The following is a 17,754-nucleotide window of genomic DNA, read 5'->3' on the forward strand; positions in this document are numbered from 1 at the left end:
GGTCCTTGCACTACATGTTTTGGTGAATTCGTCCATAAATCTGACCAGGAAAAGGTAGGTAGAATGGGTATTGGGTTTGGCAAAGTCAGCAGATAGAGGATTGCTATCAGCTGACCTAGCAGTTGGGGGGAGGGGGGTTCCTAATGAGTTTGGCCCAACCAAAAAAAAAAAAATCTGGCACTCTGCATGAATTTTAGCTCCCACATAAGATTTGTACACATTTTAGGGGGTGTTTAGGAGAAAGCAATACTATGGAGCTGACAAGACATTGCTAAGTGACTAGACTATAGGTTTATGGGCCCAGAAGAGCATGTTGGGGAAGTTGGTGAAGGCAAATATGCACGAAGGACAAAAAAGGAACTTGAAAAGCCTCCAGCATGCATGAGGACAAAGTCGCACAGCATATTGATTAGAGCATATTGTTGCAATCATGGTAATTAGGGAATGAGGAAAGAAATACAAATCATTAGCAATCATTAAATACATAGAATGTGATGTTAAAGGAGAAAACTTACCTTCATATAGTCCTTCTGCAGGACCTGAATGATGGTAGAACAGGTCTCTGGAATAATGATCCCCAGAGCCTGGGGGGAGATGCCTGTGGAGAACTTGAGGTCCTGAAGGCTTCTCCCTGTCACCAAGTAGCTCAACGTGGCAATGAGCCTCTGCTCCGGAGTGATGGCTTGCCGCATGCAGGTATCCTGCCTGCTGATATAAGGGGACAGCAAAGCCAGCAGACGGTGAAAAACGGGGTCCGTCATCCGGAGATAATTCCTGAAATCATCAGGATTATTCTCCCGGATCTCACGGAGCAAAGGAATGTGCGAGAACTGGTCACGCTGGCGCAACCAATTTTTGGTCCACAAACTCCTCCTCGCCCTGTTCATGGACCGGGCTTGTGTCAAAGCTAAAAGCCCAACACCAAGCCCCTGCACAGCACAAACTCTACGATGAGTACGTACACGAAACATGGCTTAAAACGGTCGGCTGGTCAGAAATGACAACAGAAAGCACCGATAAACGGCAATCTCTTAAAGAACAACCTGAAAAGCAGAAACGAGCAGACAATAAGCAATGCATAGCAAAGCCTACTATACCAATATATAGTCCACAATGAGCAACAAATGCTTACTGACTACACGCACTGATAATCAGATACGCACCGACAAGCACAAACTGAAGAGTAGTAACGAACTGAAGCACAAATCTGAAAAGCACGAATTGTCTCTCACCAAACTTCTACTAACACGCGATAAAACACAAGATCAGCAGAAGGAGCCCAAAGGGTGTCGGACGTGGTGCTGATCTTCCCTTTTTTTAGTGCCGTCGTACGCGGCTTACGTCACCGCGTTCTTGGCAACCGGAAATTCCGACAACTTAGTCTGACCGTGTGTATGCAACACCACTTCCGGACCACTTCCGAACTAAATCCATCTGAATTTATCTGGAAACTGGAAAACCACCATTTCCACAGCTACCACGCTACTTCCGCCATTATAAAATCTAAAGGAGTCTCTATTCTTCTCTCCAAAAACACACCTCTACAAATCAGACACCCTCCTTGACGAACAAGGGAGACATGTCTTGCTTAAGGAAACATTCAAACATAGACCAGTCACTCTGGCAAATATATACGGCCTCAACATGTCCCAAGTTCTCTTTTTTCCGAGCAGTGTCTCAACATCTGTTATCCTTCACAGAAGGTTTGTTAATGCTAGGGGGGACTTCAATGTGCCCCTTGACTCTCTTCTGGACACCTCTTCTGGTAAATCCCATCTCCCCTATAGGGCACTTAGACAAATCAGGCGTTGTCAGCAAGAGCTCTCACTACACGACTCATGGCGTACATTACACCCCAAGGACCTCACCTACTTTTCTGCTCCCCAAAACAAATATTCACGCATTGACTATCTCTTCATCACACAACAGGACTTATCCGCCCTGCAGACCGCTACCATAGAACCAGTGACACTGTCTGATCACCACCCCATCTCCACGACACTCACATTCTCTGACGTAATTGATTGGACCTTCATTTGGAAACTGGACCCTACAATCTTGACAGACAAGACCATTGAACAGGACCTAGACAAATGTCTAACAGATTACTTCTCTGACAATGACTCTCCAGATACATCACATATGACATAGTGGGAAGCACACAAATGCGTCATACGAGGTAAAATGATATCAATCTCAGCAGCATTAAGGAAAGGCAGAAAGGCGAAACTCACTGAACTATTTGCTAAACTCAAAGATAGAAGCACTCCATAAACTTAACTTGGCTCAACAAACTCACGCAGAACTGACTGAAACTCAAACCCTAATCCACAAAGCATTGAACCTCAACCTTAAAAAAAAATAAATAAATTACACTTTATCCCAAAAACTCTTCTATGAGCATGGGAATAAAAGTGGACGCCTCCTAGCTCGAGCCCTACACAAGAGAAAAACTAACACCACAATATACCAATTGCACACCCCCACGGGTAGCACTCTCTAACACTCTCTTGAACAACAATGACATAGCAAACAAGTTTTGAGAAATACTATTCCTCGCTGTATGACCTCAACAAATCAGACCCAAAAACGAATAAACAAGACGCTAGAAATAATGTAATAACATCTTTCCTAGAACAGTTTGCCCCAGACAGAATTCCAACAGAGACAGCAGGGATCCTGTAATCCCCAATCTCCCCCTTAGAATGGAACCAATCGCTTAAACACCTGAAACCCGATAAAAGCACGGGCCCAGACGACTTGCCAGCTGTATACTACAAAACGTTTCTGAACACTTTACGATCCCCATTTTTTAAAAGCTTTTAACTCAAAGATTCTGAACCCAGAGATGAATCAGAAGGGACCTCATTGGTCAACAAGAGGTTTAGTTGGCTATTGTATAAATGTGGGAACTGCTACTGCAACTTTGTTAATATTGAGTGTCTTTTAGGGCCCATTCACACCAGCCCAGTCTGCTATGGTGCAATACACATGTTGGGGTGTGTTGCATTTAGGTAGCTCAGTAATTTAAATGGACTGCCTAACACTCAACGATAGATCAAAAATAGTGCACACCCATGAGTCCTTTTCACAGCATATAGCATTGTGCTGGGGTAACGTGTTACCTTAATGCACATCACATGTGTTTGATACAGCACAATACAGCATACAGTTTCCAGTGTATGGGGGACAATTGCAACCTGCTCCATTTTCATATATGTTGTGGAACATTTAGCCTGATGATTTTGAATGGGCTGTTGTGCATTTCCGCTCACAACACTGTAGTGTGAATGGGCCCTTAGAGTCACTGATCCTGGAATAAATATGCAATCTGATGTCAGGGCTCTAGACAGTCTTTATGCTTTAAACAAGTCATTGATTCTTAAAAGGTAAACCAAGGATAAGAATGACAATCCGGACATTTATTTTAGCTTAGCTGCTTCTTCACAGAAGATTTTTTTTTGTTTTGTTTGTTTTACTTTTGTAAGCAAGCCCAACTCCAAGTATCTTAAAATGTATCCCTTGCAGTGGGAGTATGCTTGCACTGCAATTGTTAAATGCTTATTTAGTTCTAGGGGAGTTGTTAAAATAAATGAACCTACCCTACCCTCTGCATTGCTAGATAGGTTCCCGCAGCATATGTTTACCTGTGCTCCAGCGGTCAAAGGGCCTGATGTCGTCATGGCCAGTGCAGAGTTTATAGCCTTGCATTGGACATGATGGCTCAGATGGACACTGTGGGGAGCTCTATCTGTCAGGGTAGCTGAGTATCAGGTAAGTTGACCACTTCACCTCTGGAAGGTTAACCCCGTCTTGACCAGGCCATTTTTTTTTGCCTTACGGCACTGCGTTAGGTTGATCGACAATTCCGTGGTCATGCAGTGCTGTACTCCATTAAATTGTATGTCTTTTTTTTTTTTTTTTTTTCCATAAATAGAGCTTACTTTTGGTGGTATTTCATCACTTGCATTTTTTTTTTTTACACTATTAATGACTGACAATTTTGAAGCAAAAACACAGTGGGGGTTATTTACTAAAGGAAAATCCACTTTGCACTGCAAGTGTACTTGTAGATCCGAGGGGTCCATGGAAGGAAAATAAAAAAAAACAGCATTTTAGCTTGCACATGATTGGATGATAAAATCAACAGAGCTTCCACTCATTTCAGATCTACCCCTTAGATTTAGAGTGACTGCAGTTCCAAGTGCACTTGGAGTGCAAAGTGGATTTGCCTTTCATAAATAACCCCCACTATTTTTACTTTCTGCTCTAAAGCACATCCAATAAAAAAAACTAATTTCTAAATCAATTTAGGCCAATAGGTGTTCTGCTACATATTTTTTGGTTAAAAAAAAAAAAATCCCAATAAGATTATATTGATTGGTTTGCACAAAAGTTATAGCGTCTACAAACTATGGGATATTTTTACTAGTATTGGTGGCAATCAGCGATCTATAGCGGGACTGCAATATTGCGACAAATCGGACAGCTACCTGATACTTTTGTCACTTTTTTGGGGACCAGTGACATTACAGTGATTAGTACTAAAAATATACACAGTCACTGTACTAATGAGACTGGCAGTGAAGTTTAATAACAGGGGCGATCAATGGTTTAACTATGTGCCTAGCTAATGTTTCAGTGTAGTGGGGGGTCACTTATACTAGTGTTTTTTCTTTACAGAAAAACAGGATTCATGCCTTCTGTGCTGACAGAATGGTAATCTGCCTTGTTTACATAGGCAGACTGCTATTCTGTCAGTGTAGCGAAAGATCAGCGGCGGCGGCAGACATCGGGTCCGTGGGACCTGCTGATCACTTCCTGCTGTGTAAAATAAAAGTGTGAGTGAGCCACCGGCAGCACACACTAGTGTCCAAAACCCAGAAGTGCAATATATATACACATGATTCTGTGCAGCACGGCCACCCTGTAGCAGTATGTGATATGGGGCGGTTGGAAAGTGGTTAAAGTACTTCTCCTATCCACTAGACTAAATAAGCAGTTAATCCTGGCAGTTTGGACACAGCCCTAGTACAATGAATAATTTTAAAGTTTTGCTTCATTATGGATCATATTTGATTGAAATTGATTTTTATTATTATTATTATTTTTTTTTTTTTATATATATATATAGTGCCCTAACCCTTGAGGATGAAAAACGGATGTTGGCCCATCACATTAGTGTACTCGTAAGAATGGTAAGAATCTCTACTTCGGGTGATTTAAGCTGGGATATTCCCACCTATGATTCTACTAAAGCCTTTGACAGTATAGAGTGGCAATATCTTTGGGTGGTTTTGGACAAGTTTGCTTCTGGGAAGGGTTTATCTTTACCTCCTCACTCCGTACACTTCACACTTGCATGCACACCCCTCCCTGTCTTCTACCTACCCTGTCCCTTTGATACACAGAGTAACCCTGGATAGTCACAAGCCATGTGAGCTGTGAAATGCCCACAAAGACAAAATCCTCCTCATGTATCAGTAGTTCTTCCATTTTATTCACCAAACTCCTAACTGTTGTGAGCATGCCTTTTACTTTTTTATATGAGTGCATATTCTGTTCTCCTTGTGTGCACCAAAGGTTGCAATAGAATTCTACCAGCCTGTGCTTTCAGAGATTGAAATTTCTGTTTGTTCTATCTAGTAGCTAATTTACAAATCTCTATATAGTTTCATAGTTAGTAAGGTTGAATAAAGACAGCAGTCCATCCAGTTCAACCTGAGTGTCTACAATTGTCCCTATACCTGTACATTGCACACTCACATTGGTCCCTGCCCTCAAGGAGCCCACAATCCAAGGTCCCCATTCATATACTAGGGCCTATTTTGGACAGAAGCCAATTAATCTACCTGCATGTCTTTGGAGTGTGGGAGGAAACCGGAGTACCAGGAGGAAACCCACGCAGGCACAGGGAGAACATGCAAACTCCAGGCAGGTAGTGTTGTGGTTGGGATTCGAACCAGTGACCCTTCTTACTGCTAGGCGAGAGTGCTAACCACTACACCACTGTGCTGCCCCAGATGTAATATAGTGAAAATATTTAGATGTTTGTAAAGTGGTCAGCCTTAGAATATAGGTTACAGCATTTTAAAGTTATGGGACAAGAATACAGTTGAAATCTTCTTAAAGGGAAACCTGTTTTGGTGACAGCTGCCAACAAGAGCATTTCCTTTCACTATGAAGAGAATTCCTCTTACAATCTGTTGTATGTCTTGGACAGGAAGTGGTAAAAAATATTTGACAGGACATAGATGGGGGAGAAAAAAAAAAAAGACTTGACCAAGCCACACTCTAAAAATAAAAGTTTTGCCTTTAGATGCACTGCCGTAGTAATCCAAATGTACACGTTAACCCCTTTTTGACCGCTTCAGCCATATATGTGGAGAGAAGGAAGTGGGCTTTCTTTCTGGGCACAGCATATATGCGTAACTGAGTTTGTGCTGGAAGTGCTTCCTAAGCACAAAGACCAAGCTGTCACCAACAGCTCCTGGTCTTGTACTAGTGATCCAGAGCTGGGATCACTTTGATTAGCCAATTAAAGTTTGTTCAAAAAATAAAGATAAAATTGATCACCGCTTATCTTGTTTAGAGAATGTTAGTGTTGGGGTCAGGATGTTTTATGTAAGAAAAAAAAAAGGGTTTTAGATTTAGGCCTCATGCACACGAGACGCAGTTAAACGCGTGTTCAGATGCAGTTGGACACTTTTTTCAACTGCCCCTTCAACTCAGAAATATGATCTGAGAATGACATTTTGTGACCCAACTTTGACGGCCCATATCTTGGGGCCACTTATTGTCAGGAACCCCAAATTTGGTATGCAGACACTGTGGATCTAGCACTACAACATATCCAAATTTGGGGTTCCTATCACCAAGTGACCCCGAGATAGGGGGACCCAAAGTCGGGTCACAAAATGTCATGCACTTTTCTGTATCAGAGAATGACATTTTGCGACCCGAGTTTGGGGGCCCATATCTTGGGGCCAATTATTGGCAGGAACCCCAAATTTGGTATGCAGACATTATGGATCTAGCACTACAACATATCCAATTTTGAGGTTCTTATCACCAAGTGACCCCAAGATATGGGGCCCCAAAGTCGGGTCGCAAAATGTCATGCACTTTTCTGTATCAGAGAATGACATTTTGTGACCCGACTTTGGGGGCCCATATCTTGGAGCCAATTATTGCCAGGAACCCCAATTTCGGTATGCAGACACAGTGAAACTAGCACTACAACATATCCAAATTTGAGGATCCTATCACCAAGTGACCCCGAGATAGGGGGCCCCAAATTCAGGTCGCAAAATGTCATGCACTTTTCTGCATCAGAGATACATGGCCTTAAAGTCAACTGTGACCATCTGCGGCAATGTAATTTGGTCATTAGGGTTGGGTGTTATGGTAAGTGGTTATCCGTTAGGGTTAGGGTTATTGTTTAGGATTAAGGGTTGGATTAGGGTTAGGGTTAGTGTAAGGGATAGTGTTAGCTGTTAGTGTTAGGGGTTAGGGTTAGTTTTAGGGTTAGGATGAATGGTTGGGGTTAGGATTCTGGATATTTTAATAAGGCATTAAAAAATATTATACTACCATATACAGCAGCAAAGAATTAAAATATATTAATCAGTACATATTTCACGATAAAAATAAATTAAAAAATTGGCCAAATAAATTTAAAATAATTATAAAAAAATCTAATTAACATAGATTTGCTTTTAAATAAAACAATTTGAAACTAGAAAAAATGAATAAAAGCATATATTAAATTTAAAAAATAAATAAATAAATATTTTAATATTGTTTTATATTAGAAATAATGAAAACATGTTAAAAATTGCCACAAGAAAAATTTAGATATTTAAAAAAATTGGATAATTTGCTATAAATAGACATTATTTAAAAAAAAATAAAGGACAGATATGGGATGGGATCCATTTCAAAATATATACCACAGAAAGAGAGGCAAATACAAGTGTACAACTGCTCTCTATGCTGCTGCTGCTCACTCTGATCAAAATAGCAGAAATAGTTAAAAAAACATGCTTTGAGAGCTTGGGGAGGTCTACATGATGTTATCTTTATAAACGCTTATAAACGCAAACGTGGCTGAACGCGCCTAAACGCGTGCAAACGCGCGTTTCTTAACGCGCGTTTCAGCTTTTTTTGAGCAGAGTTTTCACCTGCGTCTCGTGTGCATGAGGCCTTAGGCCTCATGCACACGAGACGCAGTTAAACGCGCGTTCAGATGCAGTTGGACAGTTTTTTCAACTGCCCCTAAACTCATTCAATGTTATCCTATGTGTCCATGCACACAGTCTCGTTTTTTTCCGTTTTTATGCAGTTGCGTTTAATCTCGTTTTTCCAGAAGCAAAAAAATACGTTCAGAAGCAAAAATTTCCACGTTTCAGACGCAAAACGCGGTAAAACGCGGCAAAACGCCGCTACCGCGTTTAGCCGCGTTTGCGTTTATATGCGTTTTTAAAGGTGACCTTTTTTTTTACATTAAAAATCTCAAAAATGATTGCAAATGATGAAAAACCATTAGAAAAATATTTTAAACAATTGCAATTGCAAGTGGACAATCCACAACTTGTGGCAAGTGACATGGCAGGTGGCAAGTGGACAATCCACAACTTGTGGCAAGTGACATGGCAGGTGGCAAGTGATGTGGCAAGTGGACAATCCACAACTTGTGGCAAGTGACGTGGCAGGTGAAGTGGCAAGTGACGTGGAAAGTGGACAATCCACAACTTGTGGCAGGTGACGTGGCAAGTGACCTGGCAGGTGACGCGGCAAGTGACCTGGCAGGTGACGTGGCAAGTGGAAAATCAACAACTTGTGGCAGGTGACTGGCATGTGACGTGGCAAGTGGACAATCCATAACTTGTGGCAGGTGACGTGGCAAGTGACGTGGCAAGTGGACAATCCACTTGTGGCAGGGGACGTGGCAAGTGACGTGGCAAGTGGACAATCCACTTGTGGCAGGGGATGTGGCAAGTGACGTGGCGAGTGGACAATCCACAACTTGTGTCAGGTGATGTGGCAAGTGGACAATCCACAACTTGTGGCAGGTGATGTGGCAAGTGGACAATCCACTTGTGGCAGGGGACGTGGAAAGGGACGTGGCAAGTGGACAATCCACAACTTGTGGCAGGTGACGTGGAAAGTGATGTGGCAAGTGGACAATCCACAACTTGTGGCAGGTGATGTGGCTGGTGACGTGGCAAGTGGACAATCCACATCTTGTGGCAGGTGACGTGGAAAGTGGTGTGGCAAGTGGACAATCCACAACTTGTGGCAGGTGATGTGGCTGGTAACGTGGCAAGTGGACAATCCACAACTTGTGGCAGGTGGCATGGCAGGTGACGTGGAAAGTGGACAATCCACATCTTGTGGCAGGTGATGTGGCAAGTGACGTGGCAAGTGGACAATCCACAACTTGTGGCAGGTGACGTGGCAGGTTATGTGACAAGTGGACAATCCACATCTTGTGGCAAGTGACGTGGCAGCTGACGTGGCAAGTGACGTGGCAAGTGGACAATCCAAAACTTGTGGCAGGTGACGTGGCAAGTGACGTGGCAGGTGACGTGGCAAGTGACGTGGCAAGTGGACAATCCACATCTCGTGGCAAGTGACGTGGCAAGTGGACAATCCACAACTTGTGGCAGGTGACGTGGCAGGTGATGTGGCAAGTGATGTGGCAGGTGATGTGACAAGTGGACAATCCACATCTTGTGGCAAGTGACGTGGCAGCTGACGTGGCAAGTGGACAATCCAAAACTTGTGGCAGGTGACGTGGCAAGTGACGTGGCAAGTGGACAATCCACATCTTGTGGCAAGTGACGTGGCAGGTGATGTGGCAAGTGACGTGGCAGGTGATGTGACAAGTGGACAATCCATATCTTGTGGCAAGTGATGTGGCAGCTGACGTGGCAAGTGACGTGGCAAGTGGACAATCCAAAACTTGTGGCAGGTGACGTGGCAAGTGACGTGGCAGGTGACGTGGCAAGTGGACAATCCACATCTCGTGGCAAGTGACGTGGCAGGTGATGTGGCAAGTGACGTGGCAAGTGGACAATCCACAACTTGTGGCAGGTGATGTGGCAAGTGATGTGGCAGGTGATGTGACAAGTGGACAATCTACATCTTGTGGCAAGTGACGTGGCAGCTGACGTGGCAAGTGACGTGGCAAGTGGACAATCCAAAACTTGTGGCAGGTGACGTGGCAAGTGACGTGGCAAGTAAAGTGGCAAGTGGACAATCCACATCTCGTGGCAAGTGACGTGGCAGGTGACGTGGCAAGTGGACAATCCACAACTTGTGGCAGGTGACGTGGCAGGTGATGTGGCAAGTGATGTGGCAGGTGATGTGACAAGTGGACAATCCACATCTTGTGGCAAGTGACGTGGCAGCTGACGTGGCAAGTGACGTGGCAAGTGGACAATCCAAAACGTGTGGCAGGTGACGTGGCAAGTGGACAATCCACAGCTTGTGGCAAGTGACATGGCAGGTGGCAAGTGATGTGGCAAGTGGACAATCCATAACTTGTGGCAGGTGATGTGGCAAGTGGACAATCCCCAACTTGTGGCAAGTGGACAATCCAAAACTTGTGGAAGGTGACGTGGCAAGTGATGTGGCAGGTGATGTGGCAAGTCACGTGGCAAGTGGACAATCCACAACTTGTGGCAGGTGACGTGGCAGTTGGACAATCCACAACTTGTGGCAGATGACATGGCAAGTGACGTGGCAGGTGATGTGGCAAGTCACATGGCAAGTGGACAATCCACAACTTGTGGCAGGTGCCGTGGCAAGTGACACGCTAAATACAAGTACACTGCAGCTCTCACAGCTGCTGCTACTCACTCTGGTCTCACAAAATTGCTGAAATAGTTAATTTTTGAGCTGGGGAGGGTCTATGATGTTAGCTTAACTAAACGCTTCTAGACGCAAACGTGGTAAAACGCCGCTAAATCGCGGTAAAAATCGCGGCAAAACGCGCGTTTCTAAACGCCGGTTTCAACATGTGTCCAGCAGCGTTTGCATCTGCGTCTCATGTGCATGAAGCCTTAGTGTCATTGTGTTCAAGTAGGAAAAAATAAAACAAAAAGCAAAATGCATTTTATTGTAGTAGTGGGTCATAGTCACAAAAGGGTTGAAGATTCATTATACTTCCCTTTAAATTACCAAGTTGTACTAGACCTAACACTTGACTTTTTCTCTACAGGTCTCTTTCGGGCGTGACTTTGAGCAACAACTAAGTTTTTATGTGGAAGCCAGAGCAATGTTCTGTAATCTGGAGCCTGTGCTTGTGCAGTTAATTCATGTGAGTGAAATCAACAGGGCTATTTATGTCTGCTAAAGCTGGATTGTTGCCCATTTATCATTGAATTCCATGTACAACAAATTGCTTAAAATTGTTTTCTAGTTACAGCATACTTTTTTCATTTTATAACTGCATTGTAATAGCAATACAAACAGTAGGTATTGTTCAGAATCCACTATAGGCTTACTCGAAAAATCCTCGTTCATGTTGTGATTGTTGCTTGTCTGCCGGCCATCTCTTTACACAACTTCCTGGATTCACAACATGTGTTGCTTTTTTCTGCTCCTTCTGTTGGTTTTCTTTTGGTTTCTGTGGACTAAGTATCCATGTACCTTGTTGCCTGTATGGACCCTGCCTCACAGTATCTCTGTAGTTCAGAAGGCAGCCTCTGTGAAATACATGGCACAGCTTTGCATATACATCAGACATAATGAATGTGTGTCAGAAATCAAGGAAGTGAATTTGTGGGGTTCTTTATAAAGTAAGTTTCCAAACTTCATGATTGTTTTTCTCTGCAATACTACTTGTTCCTCGAGCCACCCCAGAAAGTCAGCAGGAGATTAGGGAACTGAACAAGTGGCTGAGGAATTGGTATAGGAAAGAGGGGTTTGGGTTCCTGAAGAACTGGGCTGACTTTGCAGTTGGATACTGGCTCATTAGTAAGGATGGGCTGCACCTTAACCCTTTCATGACTAAGCCTATTTTTAGAATTTGGTGTTTACAAGTTAAAATGCATATTTTTTGCTAGAAAATTACTTGGAACCCTCAAACATTATATATATATATATATATATATATATATATATATATATATATATATATATTTTTTAGCAGAGACTCTAGAGAATAAAATGGCGATTGTTGCAATATTTTATGTCACACGGTATTTGCACAGCAGTGTTTTAAACGCAACTTTTTGGGAAAAGGGACACTTTCAATAATTAAAAAAAATAAAAAAACGTAAAATTAGCCCAATTTTTTTGCATAATGTGAAAGATAATGCTACGCCGAGTAAATAGATACCAAACATGTCACACTTTATAATCGCACGCACTCGTGGAATGATGACAAAGTACGGTACCTAAAAATCTCAATAGGCGACGCTTTTTTTTTTTTTCACTGTTACCAGGTTAGTGTTACAGAGGAGGTCTAGTGCTAGAATTATTGCTGTCGCTCTGACGACCGCGGCAATACCTCACATGTGTGATTTGAACACCGTTTACATATGCGGACGCAACTTCTGTATGCGTGTTCTTTGCTTCGCGAGCTCACGGCGACCGCTTTCATTTTTTTTTATTATTATTATTTATTTTAAAATGAATAAATTGTTTTAAAAAAAAAAAATAATTGTGTTCACTTTTATTGCTGTCACAGGGAATGTAAACATCCCTTGTGACAGTAATAGGTGGTGACAGGTACTCTTTATGGAGGGATCGGGGGTCAAAGAGACCCTCCACCCCTCCTTTACACTTCAAAGTATTCAGATCGCCGAAAACTGCGATTCTGAATACTGTATATTTTTTTTAAAACCGTCGCCATTGGCAGCTGAGTAAACGGGAAGTGACGTCATGACGTCACTTCCGTGTTTACTATTAGGAGACTGGAATGACGCCGATTACGGCGTCATTCCAGTTCCTCCCCAGCAGCCGGAGGCATCACATCTTGAATTGGTGCTCCCGATCGAGCGGGAGCACCGCTAACAGCGGCGGGAGGGGGGGACGTCCCCTCCCGCTCCTCCGGCATAACAGCCGAGCGGCTTTTAGCCGCTTCAGTTGTTATGGCTGGATAGCCAATCGTCCGCTGTAAAAAACGGTACCGGGATGATGCCTGCAGGTGCGGGCATCATCCCGGTATAACCCCCGGAAGCCGAGTACGCACATCTGCGTACGCTCGGCGGGAAGGGGTTAATAGGGATGGTACAGCTCTATTGGGAATAAAGTTGGCCCCTAAGTTGGAGGGGCTTTTAAACTAGCTGTTCGGGGAGAGGGTTTAGCGGTGGCGATAATTGGCAGTGAGCAAAGGTCAGTGGGGATTAGTGGAGACACTAGTGGTTTTATAGCCATAACATCTAATCTCGGGGGATTAAGGAGTTATCAATTCAAAAATGACACCTGAGAAATCATATGGAGATTAAAATCTGCACCAATTCAAAAATCAGGGGAATGTTCACAAATGTCAGAAGCCTAGTCAATAAAATGGAGGCACTGGAGCTGCTACTACACAAGGATGGGGGTTGCATGGGAACATCAGAAACTTGGTTTTACAGCTCAAATGACTGGCTGGCAAACATCCAGGGGGGAGGTGGAGTCAATATTGGTGGAACTCCAAAGGGTGGAAGCAGGAAATTACTAGTGGGTGTATGTTACAGACCCCCTAGCCTAAAGGGAAGAGGTGCAGTTGGATCTCCTGACACACATAGAAATGGCAGCAAGACAGGGAAATGTCATCATAATGGGATGCTTTAACTATCCCAACATTAACTGAGTGGAAGGGACAGCCCACGGCCCACCATTTCATAAATGTTCTACAGGACAGCTTCATGTCCCAATTGGTGGATTCTCTGACTAGGAGTAAATCATTGAACACAGAGGAAAAATGGGAATGCTTTAGGAATATATTAAATATGTCACTGAGTGTGTTCCAAGTTGTACTAAATATAGAAGAACAACAGGTTAAATATGGGTGGCTGAACCAAAAATAACATTTCATGAAGGACAAAAAATGATCTTTAAAAAATACAAAGCGGAGGGGTCAGTGTCAGCATTCAAACAATACAAGGAATGCAATATGAGGTGCAAGGACACAATCGGGGTTGGTTAAAAAAGGCTGGAGCGGAGGAGAGTAAAAATAATCCCAAGAACTGTTTTTTTTTTTATATATTGGAAAAAGTTGAGGATAGAACACATAGGCCCCATAAAGGACGAGAAAGAAAAGGTGGTTACAGATGACAAGGAGAAGGCAGCTGTTGTAAATACTTTCTTCTCCTCAGTCTTCACACAGGAAAAGGAGGGGTATACCGACCACAAGAGTATTGTTAGTAACATGCCACATGATCTACTCTTGTGGCTAACAGAGGCTGGAATCCGGAAAGGATTAGAGAAGCATAACATAAATCACCCAGACAAGATGGTTTACACCCAAGAGTTCTTAAATTACTCAGGTTAATGCCAGACCTCTACTCCTAATCATCATGAACAGCTTACTGACAGGACCAGCTGATTGGTGGAAATTCCCACGTAGTACCGATATTCAGTAAAGGGCAACGATCTATTCCTGGGAACTTATAGGCATGTCAGTCTAATGTCAATAGTTTGCAAACTATTTGAGGGGATGATAAGGGATCATATCCAAGAATTTGCTGATGAAAACCATATAATTAGCAGTAATCAGCACAGGTTTAGGAAAAATCAATCTCGCCAAACCAACCTATTAACATTCTATGAGATGTAGTGAGCTGCCATCTGGACAAAGGTAGGCCCGTGGATGTGTTGTATCTGCATTTTGCAAAAGCTTCCAAAGGAGTTCCGTCGGAGTTCTGCTGGAATTCCGACGGAGTTCTGACAGACTTTTCGGCCGAACGGACTTGGCCACACACAATCACACTAAACTCCGACGGATTCGAACGTGATGACGTACGACCCGACTCGAATAAGGAAGTTCATAGCCAGTAGCCAATAGCTGCCCTAGCGTCGGTTTTAGTCCGTCGGAGTAGCATACACACGAGCGGAGTTTTCGAAGGGGACCGGGTCCGGCGGAGTTCCTTCGGGAAAATTTGAAGCATGTTCCATATTCTAAAGTCCGTCAGACTTTGGTGAATCAAAAGTCCGTTGCAGCCCACACACGATCGGATAGTCTGACGGACTCGGTCCTTCGGACTTTGGATGTTGAAAAGACCGCTCGTGTGTACGCGGCAATACATTCATATAGTCAAACACTATAGTAAAACATTATAAGTCAAACATTATAATAGTAATTGACTTTAAACAGAAGTGTGATGCACCTTATAATGCTCAGGGAAGGCCCGAGCTTAACAAAAAAAAAAAAAAAAAAGGAAAAACAATCAACTCAAATAGGAAATGGGTATGAGGTCAGGGAGTAGAGCACCTAGGTAAAGGAACACTAATTGCAAGGTATAGGATGTACCTTCAGTGAGTACCTCTAATATCTCCAATTACCTTTTAGTCCCACTCCCAGAGCACATTGAATGGAAACTTGTACTAGGAGAGAAAAAGCATGAACATTTTAGTAACACAGCTTCCATAACGCTATACCATTTTCATTAATGTTATAATATATAAAGCTATAAAAGGTAGAAATATGTATTTAACCTTATCAATTTCCTGAAAGTCAAATGTAGTAACAGTTTTTTTACAGGAAGGATATCATAGATTATGTTTCCTTAGAGCTAGCTCGACTGTTTCCAATAGGTACCCCTTACATTGGAGTCGTCCATGAGAATTTTCTTCCCATAGAAGAATCCCAGAGTCAGGGATGGAGAAAAACTTTTAAGTGTAAGGTATAAAAGTAAGAAGAGGAAAGATAGCAGGAAAGAGAAGACAGAGAAGAAGATATAGCCACACACCATCCCAAGGAGAATGTACAAGATCAAGTGGTGAGCTCTGTCTGCATATATTGGGCCCAGGGTACCCAAATGGCCTTGTGTTTCTTTGTGGCATTTAACAGAGTGCTTACTATCTCCTGAGCCATAATCCAGAAGATTTTCCTTTTTTACTAAGGTGAAGGAAACTTGAGGTTGTTTCCAAGTTCAAGCAATAGTTAATTTAGTTCCAATGAGAATGAACATAATGGCGGGACTTACCAGTTTGGGTGTGTCCGGAACCAGGAAATTGGGCAGCGCTAGGTGGGTCGATTTTTGGGAAGACCTGTAACTTTTTGGCACATATGAAAAAATAGTATTCCAATATTCAGATTTTGGGGCAATCCCACCATACATGCATCATTGATCCCACATGACCCCAATTCCCAAAACACAGGGAGGACGTGGAATAAATTCTGGACAGTTTCAATGGGACTAGATACCATCTTGTTAGAACCTTCAGGTTTGCCTCCACTAGGACTGTATTCAGAATTCCCTTATAGGCGGAAGTTGAGGCCCTATGGCATTTTGCTAGACTCCAGGTTTATACCAGGTCCCTCTCCCATTCAAGCATGAGGCTGGTCTTTGAATTTGCACTAGCCATTGACCGATAGATCATTGATACCCCCCCCCCCCCCCACACCCCGCTCCCTGGCTTGCCCACATCATAGTTTGTAGTCAGTAAGTTAGTGGATCAGGTTCTGAGATCCATAATTTGTGGAGAAAATTAGATATCTGACGTAGGCGGGATTGATAAAATGTCCTGCCCTATACTTCCCCTTGTTCAGTCACCAGATAAAGGCCTTAATATCCATACCTGGGGTAAAAGGGGGTTGCGGAAAAGATGAGATAGGGAGTGCCATTGTAGATCAAATGTGGGTTCATTTTGAGGGAGTCTGACAAAAAATTTAATGAGAAAGTGTCAGGGCCATGATTGCAGGTCTAGATTTGGGTAGGCACCAGAGAAGGAAATCTGGTGTATTAGGGGTAGCTTGTCATTCTATATGAACCCAATTTGGATGGGCCGATTTAGGATGGATGATTGAAAGTTAGGTCAATTGGGCAGCATGATAGTACCAGAGAAATTTCGGGAGTCCAACTACACCCTTATCTCTAGCTCGGTAGGGGGTCTCCTTGGTGACTCTATGGCCTTTTGCAAATAAATCTTATGAGTTTGGATTGAAACTTCCGGAGTTGGTCCTTAAGGGTCTGGATAGGGAGAGACATGAACAGGTAGAGGATTTGCGTTAGCAGGGTAATTTTCACCGCGTTGACCCTACCTATCCAGGAGAGCCCTAATTGGTCCCAACTTTTAAGGCCTGCTTCCAATTTGCAATACATGGGTGGAAAGTTCACTGCATATAGACGGTCCACAGAGGCTACCAGACTGACCCCCAGATAGGGAATTACCAACTCATTCCAAGTAAACCAGAATTGTTCTTTTAACTGCTCAACTAATGGTCAGGTAAGTTTGTTAAATGCCATAGATTAAAAAAAAAAAATTACCTTCAGGCCTGAGACTGCGCCAAAGCTGTTCAACAATTTACAGATCTTGAGTAGCGAAATTAACAGTGAGGTAATGAAAAGCAGAATGTCATCTGCAAAGAGTGCACATTTGTGCATCTGTGAGCCGTACCAGACCCCCCCATGTATGTTTGGATGATCTCTAATGGCAATAGCAAGTGTTTCAATAGTGAAAATCAGAGGCTATAAAGGACAACCCTGCCTAGTGCCTTTGAAGATTGAAAAGGATTCAGAGTAGTATCCCTGAAGTTGAATCTTTGCTTCAGGGTTAGAGTAGAGAGCTCCTATCACAGTCATGAAGTTTTTA

General features: G+C 43.0%; 1 protein-coding gene across 7 annotated transcripts in view; it reads left to right on the plus strand.

Moving 5' to 3' along the window:
• VPS35L (VPS35 endosomal protein sorting factor like) overlaps positions 1 to 17,754 on the plus strand; it is a 1,440,208-nt gene that overhangs the window by 1,087,187 nt on the left and 335,267 nt on the right. For all 7 annotated transcript variants that reach the window (XM_077448861.1, XM_077448865.1, XM_077448864.1 and 4 more), the window contains 2 exons: positions 5,135 to 5,198; positions 11,228 to 11,326. In XM_077448861.1, coding sequence (XP_077304987.1) covers positions 5,135 to 5,198; positions 11,228 to 11,326 — 163 coding nt within the window. The remainder of the gene's footprint in view (positions 1 to 5,134; positions 5,199 to 11,227; positions 11,327 to 17,754) is intronic.

This window comes from Lithobates pipiens, unplaced genomic scaffold (genome assembly GCF_037356315.1).
Source record: "Lithobates pipiens isolate NorthernLeopardFrog02 unplaced genomic scaffold, aLitPip1_a1.2 Scaffold_22, whole genome shotgun sequence".
NCBI classification, from domain to species: Eukaryota; Metazoa; Chordata; class Amphibia; order Anura; family Ranidae; genus Lithobates; species Lithobates pipiens.